Source organism: Cajanus cajan, chromosome 7 (genome assembly GCF_000230855.2).
Source record: "Cajanus cajan strain Asha chromosome 7, NIPB_CcT2T_4, whole genome shotgun sequence".
Classification (NCBI taxonomy): domain Eukaryota; kingdom Viridiplantae; phylum Streptophyta; class Magnoliopsida; order Fabales; family Fabaceae; genus Cajanus; species Cajanus cajan.
In genome coordinates this window covers 3,390,181-3,398,014 of record NC_138523.1, presented here as the reverse complement: position 1 = coordinate 3,398,014, position 7,834 = coordinate 3,390,181, and the positions used below count along the sequence as shown (strand labels likewise).

Sequence of the window (7,834 nt, the reverse complement as noted above, 5' to 3'; positions counted from 1 at the left end):
TATCATAAGGTAGAAGATGCACATTCGTAATTAACATTTATACCAAACTCAAGAAGTCATAATAAAACAAAGATTATAAATTAATCCCAGTAAAGGTGGCAGTGCCTCCTAGTTAGGAATCAATTTATAATTTTTTTATACAAATATATTTAAATTTCAAAAGAAAGAAAATAAAACATTATTATCCCAGAAAGAAGCCTAGCTAAGCCCGATGTCACATCCTATCAGAGCATGCCCACTTAAGCCTCTAGACTTCATTACCAACATCCTCATGATTAAGATTACCTGCAACATAAATTTAAACATATACAAGAATAACAAGAGGAGTGAGAAACTTCTCACTTAGTTGCAGGTATAGAAATAAAAGTTAAATAGCACACACACACGCAATATAATTCACATATATAATCAATCTCACATATATGCTTATGTATAATGATTTTCTTGACTTGACTCACTAATGTATGCATATGGCGCCATACGGAAGTTTCATAATTTATCACTGGTGACCCAAAGGTACACCTATCACTGGTGTTCATACACCTCGTTAGCATGTTACATCACTGGTGTCCCGAAGGCACACCTATCACTGGTGATCATACACCTTGTTAGCATCACTGGTATGCGGCCTCAGCGGCACACCTGGAATAATATATGCATATGATGCATGTCATACATTCATAGACTCAACATTTAACATATTACACATATAAGATTCATATTTCATAATTATGATTTATTTTATTAATCCAACTTTAATAGTCCAATAGTCCAACAGTCCAATAGTCCAATCAGTCCAATAGTCCAACGGTTCAATAGTTCAATAGTTCAACGGTCCATTCATGGATCGTAGGTCACAAGTCATGAGTACATATTTCATACAGTCATATCCTCATAGGTCCGCATAGGTCTCATATATACTTCATATACTCAAGTCATAATAAGATCTTCATAAGTTCGCATAGGTATTTTTATTCTAAAACTTATTTTTTTTTTTTTAACATCAATTACATATTTATTAATTAATAGGAGGCTTAGCCTTCCATATCTTTATTAATAAACAATTTATTCATTTTTTTCTTTTATAAAAATAGTATAGTTATTATTTACTACGGACAAGAAATCAAGTAATGCAAAAAGCAAAGCACATTAATAACAATATTTCATACAAACAAACAACAGGCATAAGATCGGGAGCCAATCTAACAAACAACTATTTAACGATTACTCCAACACCCCCAAGCGAGGTTTCTCACTCCCCCCCTTACCTGGGTTTACAGAAATTTGGGCAGAAACTCCTCTCTTCTTTCCTTAAAAGGAATCGGAATTAGGGCAGAATTTCTTCCTCTTTCTCCTTAAACAAGGCACTAGAGCAGAACCTCCTTTTCTTTCTCCTTCTCTCTCTCTTACTTTCTCTCTCTATTTCTCCAGAATTTCCTTCTCTCTAGAATTCTAAATTTTCAAAACCTTAGGCCCCTATTTATAGAATTTTTTAAGTTACTATGCACTATGCACTATTCATTAAAATAATATTATAAATTACTATGCACTATGCACTATTCATTAAAATAATATTATAAATTACTATGCACTATTCATTATTATATTCAAATTTATTAAAAATTTGAAACCCGCATCCCTCGTGCAGCCGCCCTTCACTGTGCAATTGCATAGTGAAATACTATTCATACATACGTATACGTAAATAGTAAAATACGTATACATAAATAGTAAAATACGTATACATGAATAGTAAAATACGTATATAAATAGTAAAATATGTATATAAAAATATGATATAACTACTAAGAATTTCAATACATAAAAATAAAATTTTGGGATGTTACATAGTTCTTAATAGAAACCTTATATATATATACTAATTATATTCTCAGTGTCAAATTGAATCTCTACCCCAAAGAAATCCTTTAAATCAACTAAAGACTCCTCGGAAACTTCTTAACTCCTAGAGTCTCTCAATATCTCACCTTACAAACAACAATTATTGTTAAAATGTAATAATTAACAAAAATCATTACATTTTACATACTCATTAATGAAAAGAAGTAACTATCAAAATTAAGTACAAAAAATAATAAACTTAAGATACGAAATTAAATTAAAGAATATCTTAACCTAATAAGAATAACCTCGGAATCCCCAACCACAAAAAGTTTTTAGCATCAAAAGTTTTTAACAAATTTTTTCATGAAATATGTAAAAAGAAAGTATTTATTGCACATCTAGATATAGACAAATAAGAAGATTATTAATAGACATAGTAGGTTAATATGATAAAAATAAATTTGATATAGACAAATAAGGAAAGAGATTATTAATAGACGCAGTAGGTTAATATGATAAAAATAAATTTGATGCGTCAGTGAAGTATTTGAAAATTTTGGGTTTACTCAATGCAAAATACTAATAATGAGGTTTATATCAACTGGTGAGAGAGAGTCACAATGTGTAGGAAAAAGAATAGATCTTATTAGACTAGATTTTAAAAATATAAGTTAGATTTATTTTATAAAATTAAAATTTAAGTTAAGTTTGATTTATTATTTATTACAAACTTTTTTTCCCAGCTTAATCTGATCTATTAGTCTATTTAAAAATCTATTTTACATTAATAATGTTAAATAAACTATCAAATTTAATTTTATATAAGTTAACAAATCTATTTTTATATAGACATATGTTTCTTTTTTGATAAAAAGGTTCATTCTATTAATATTAAAATTTAGAATTTAAAGTAAAAATAAAAAATTAACTTAAAAGGGATAATTAATGTATATTATGTACAGTTAATAGTCACGTACAAATTTAATGGAAGAAGATGATTTAATCCACAATTTTCTTTAAAAATATTTTTTATATTCTATTTTAAATATTTTAAATGAACCACCATAAAGATGAAGGGAAAGAGCAAATAGAGATGTCACTGCTAAATTTTTATTTTCTATTTCTTGATTTCATATGAATAAAAAATATAAAATATTTAATTTAGTAAAAATGTCAAAAATATTAATAATTTTATTATTTATATTCTAAATTTATTTATTTAATTATGTTGATAATAATATAATATGTATATTATTTTTTATTATATTATATAGATACATAGGTTTTTTTTTAAATGCCTAAACATAATGATCTTTTTATTAAATAAGTTAGGTTTGGTTAGAGTTTAGATAAGTTAGAGTATAAACTCTTATTTAAGGCCCGACATGTTTTTATTATTATGTATTTTTATTATTTAAAAAATAAAAATGTGATTATTAATTAGTTAGATATTTACGAAAAGTAAAATAATATATAAATTAAATAAAAAAATAATAGGAGAGACATATTTATGCATTAAATTCAACAATTAAACCGTTAAAATTTGATGTACAACATAAGTTATTAAATAGAGTAAGATTAGATAAACCTACTTCTAGAATACATATATCTATCCTCTTATTTTATAGATTAATTAGAAATGAAAACATATTCTCAAACTCAATAAATTTGTTATAAATAATCATTAAAGCTAAATGATATATATAGGATGAAAACACATTTTATACTATTTCTTACTTTCTCATAAAAAATATACAAAATTTTAAATTAAAATATTTTTAAATAAATATATTTAAAATAAATAATAATATTATAAATATAATATATAATATTATAAAAATATTATATATTAATTTAAATAATTTTATTATTAATACTAATAAAAAAGCACTTTATATTTTGTTAGTATTGTGGGATGTGAAAGTTACAAAATAATTATGTTATAGTTTATTTTTTAAAAAAAATAAGTTTTATGTAAATTAATAAAATAAAATAACTTAATTATCCTCCACTAAAATAAAAAAGTATACAATTATTATAATAAATAAAAGATAAAATATCTTAAAATTTGTATACACAAAAATATAATAATGGCCTTATAGATTCATAATTTGTAGAAATAAAACTTAAACCTTTATTCAGAATCTATTAAATATAGTTTTTAATATTTTACTCAGTGAATATGAGACTCAACAGGCCGGTTTACTAGGTGAGAGGGGTATTCAGAATATTGGTTGACAATTTTCATTTGGAAGATGCCATTTTGGAAATAACTACAGCGTTGCACATGACTTTCTTAAATTTTCACTTCTTTTGATTCTACCTAACCTTCAGATCCCAAAATATTAAAGATTCCCCTTCTCGAGAACTCACAAGTCATAACTATTTTCAATTGCATTCTTTTATGACTCTCAACTGTCCTCTATACCATTTCTAGTATAAGACACCCCTCTTTTGCATGCATGCCATCCAACCCATCAAGTAACCTTAGTGTGTGAGTGAATTTGTGAGTGAGTGAGAGAGAGATGGGAAAATGGAGTACCCTGGTTGTGTTGCTTGTACTAGCCACTGTGCATGCAAGTGCACGTGAGGTTCCTGGGGATGGTGACCATGGAGAACAAACGCTGGGTGTGCATGCAAATGCACCACATAAAGAGTTGTCATTAAGCAAAGGTGTGGGTGACAAAAAGAACTTTTTGTATGGTGGGGCTGGTGGTTTTGCTGCGATGGGTGGTTTTGCTGGTGTTGGGGGTATAGGGAAGTTTGGTGGAGTCGGTGGTGGGATTGGTGGAGGGATTGGAAAGTTTGGGGGTATTGGTGGTGGGGTTGGTGGAGGGATTGGAAAGTTTGGGGGTATTGGTGGTGGTGCTGGAGTTGGTGGTTTCCATGGTATTGGTGGTGGAGTTGGTGGTTTCCATGGTATTGGTGGTGGAGTTGGTGGATTTCATGGCATTGGGGGTGGAGTTGGAGGTGGTGGCGGTGGTGGTGGCGGCTTAGGTGGTGCTGGTGGTGGTTTAGGTGGTGCTGGTGGTGGAGTTGGAGGTTTAGGTGGTGTTGGTGGTGTTGGAGGTTTGGGTGGAGGTGGGGGAGGTTTAGGTGGTGCTGGAGGCTTGGGTGGTGTTGGAGGTGTAGGTGGTGTGGGAGGTGTAGCTGGTTTGGGTGGTGGTGGTGGTGGTGGTGGTGGCGGTGGTGGTTTGGGTGGTGGTGGTGGTGGATTAGGTGGAGCTGGGGGTGGTGTTGTGGGGGCTTTGGGTTGTGGTGCTGGTGTTGGTGTCATTCACCCTTGTAATGATCCTTGATATCATTGTGATCTGGTTCTTTATTGCATGGATGTTCTTGCGAATCTAGGGCTGCCAATATTGTTTTAAGTTTGATAATCTTGGTATTATGTTTTGCATGTAATGTTATTTTCAGCTTCTTGTCGTTAATATTTTCTGCATAATTTAGGTTGAGGTTTTTGGTTAATAAAGGCTGCATGCATGGATGATTCATGTCACTGGCGTTATTGTTAATTCCGTATTCTTGTAGTTCTACCATTTGAAGATTCAATGTTATTATTTGAAGTTGTGTTTCTTTCTTTCTAATGCAAGTGTTCATGTTTAATCTGGGTACATTCCTTCGAATTGTCAGCATACACCATAATAAAAGAAAATATAACAATGTTTTAATTTTAGCCCTCACGATTTCAGTTTGGTCACCATAGCTTTTGAAATATAACAATTGTTATTATTTTTCTTTTAAAAAAGATAAAATATTAAAAGTTTATTTTGATATTAAAATGAGATTAAATTGGTTAAAAAAATTTAAAAATAAAAAATAAAGATTTTTATGTCTTGAAACGAGATTCAAATCTTTCAAATATAAAATTAAGGATATATCTATCATATACTTATGATTGATGATTTGTAAAACTTAATTATGTTCAATATTCATCGAATGTCCTAAATATTTTTAGGGCAACAATTATAGTATAGTTGATTTTTTAACTGACTTTTATCGGTTGAGGTAAATTCAATTACTACTTTCATCAATTACTTTTTGAAAGTAAGAAATTCAATTTCTCATGCAATAAAAATATGACAAACCGATCTTTAGAACCAATTAAATTTGTGATTTAATTGAATCGAACACAAAGTCCAAATAATTTCTGTTACTATCATAGTAATTCCTACAAATTGAAAGAAACACATCGAAGTTAAAATAAATTATACTTGTTTACTATATAAATTATTAGGTACAAACTCTTAATTTTAAAAATTATTGAATTGAAAAATAAAGTCAAAATCTAAGTAATTTTAAAAAAGTTATACCTGGTAGATAAGTTTGACTATAACAATAATGTACTTTATTATGATATTTTGATGTTATATATTTGTTAGTCTATTTAAAAACGCACTGAGAGTCTAAGATCCAACTGATGACGTCTAAATTTTCTTTAACCTATTTTTTTTTTAAAAACTTATTATAAAATACAATTTAAAAAAAAAAAAAGAAATTAAGTTAGGCCCATATCTTAAAATGGATAGATGAGGGATTAAAAAAAATATACATTTTAACTCATAATTAAAACATTTTCTATAGCCTTTAATTAGAAAACTACAAAAAAATACAATTAACTGTACCAAAAAAAATACAATATCACAATTCACACGATTGAAGATTATACTTGTTTATTTATTGCCTTTTTGAACATGTGTCATTACAAAGTACATCTGATTGAGATTATAAATAGTTAATAACATTTACGAAGAACAATATTAAGTCTAAACTTAAATATGGATTAAACAGGGGTATATACATGGGCCTTTTTTTTTCAAAAACATTAATTAGAAAATATTTAATATGTTTAATTAAATAATTTTAACTATTTTTTAAAAAAATTAGTATTGAATATTTTCAGTTTTTAATTCGAAAATCATTAAATATTTTGCGACTTATTAGCATTCTTTTATGTTGAAGTACACACAAAGCATAACTCAGCAAAACCAAATGGTTTAATACTCATTAATAATGGATGATTACTTTTTCACCAATAATTAACTTAACAAAATTAAACCTGAAAGAGAGTAGTAGTGGTTTATTATAACTGCTGTTTAGGTCTTCTCTCTCTCTCTCTCTATTCTCAAAAGGAGAAGTAATAGGCTAAATATAATTTTAGATTTCTTTTAAAATAGGAGCAATTTTATAATGCACAAAAGTGTAACAAGTAGAAATTTATAAAAGCTAATTATTTTCTTAAAATTAGAAATTAAAAAAGCTAGGATTTTTTTTCAATGAAAAAAAAATATATAGTTAAGCACTAAAGTGTGAGAGTAACAAATTCTAACCATTAAAATATCAATATATAGTGAATATTATAAGTTAAAGTTGAGTGACTTCTTTTAACAATAATGCAAACTAATTGACATTCTTGATTTCATACAACATTAAATGGTCGAAATTAGGCGGTATTCTTGTTTTGTATGTACGCGTCAGCTTCTTAGTATTTTTTTAATTATAGAATTTAAATCTATTAAGTTGAACATTAAATTATACATATTCAGCTATCGATCATTCATGTCAATCTGTTTAAAAATATATATATAAGTTAGAATCTAAATATATATCCTGTCAAATTGATCTTGATCAACATATATATATATATATATATATATATATATATATATATATATATATATATATATGTATGTATGTATATATATATATATATATATATATAATTCTAAAGAAATTTTCAATATTATAATCGGTATTTAAGAGTCACAATATCTTTATGATATTATTCGTATTCTAATTTGTATTTATGATATTATCAATGCATGAAATGGAATAAGTTTTTTTTATCAGGTGTCAAAAAAATTATAAAAAAAAGTCACATTAATATAATTAATTCAATTTAAATATGTTTTTTAAACGGCTAAATAAAGTTTTATAATCTTGTTTATTATACTTAATAAAATTCAAACATGAGAATCAACCTTCTTATCAT

At 27.5% G+C, this 7,834-nt stretch overlaps 1 protein-coding gene across 1 annotated transcript; it reads left to right on the top strand.

The window, feature by feature from the left end:
* The first annotated feature begins 4,249 nt into the window (after window positions 1–4,249).
* LOC109794125 (uncharacterized) lies at window positions 4,250–5,429 on the top strand. The gene has a single exon (XM_020353600.3). The coding sequence runs from the start codon at window positions 4,371–4,373 to the stop codon at window positions 5,142–5,144; it is 774 nt and encodes a 257-aa protein (XP_020209189.1). The 5' UTR covers window positions 4,250–4,370; the 3' UTR covers window positions 5,145–5,429.
* Window positions 5,430–7,834: the final 2,405 nt, after the last annotated feature.

Bases quoted from the DNA above. Each gene is read 5' to 3' on its own strand.
- LOC109794125 (XM_020353600.3), top strand. From the start codon at position 4,371: ATGGGAAAATGGAGTACCCTGGTTGTGTTGCTTGTACTAGCCACTGTG.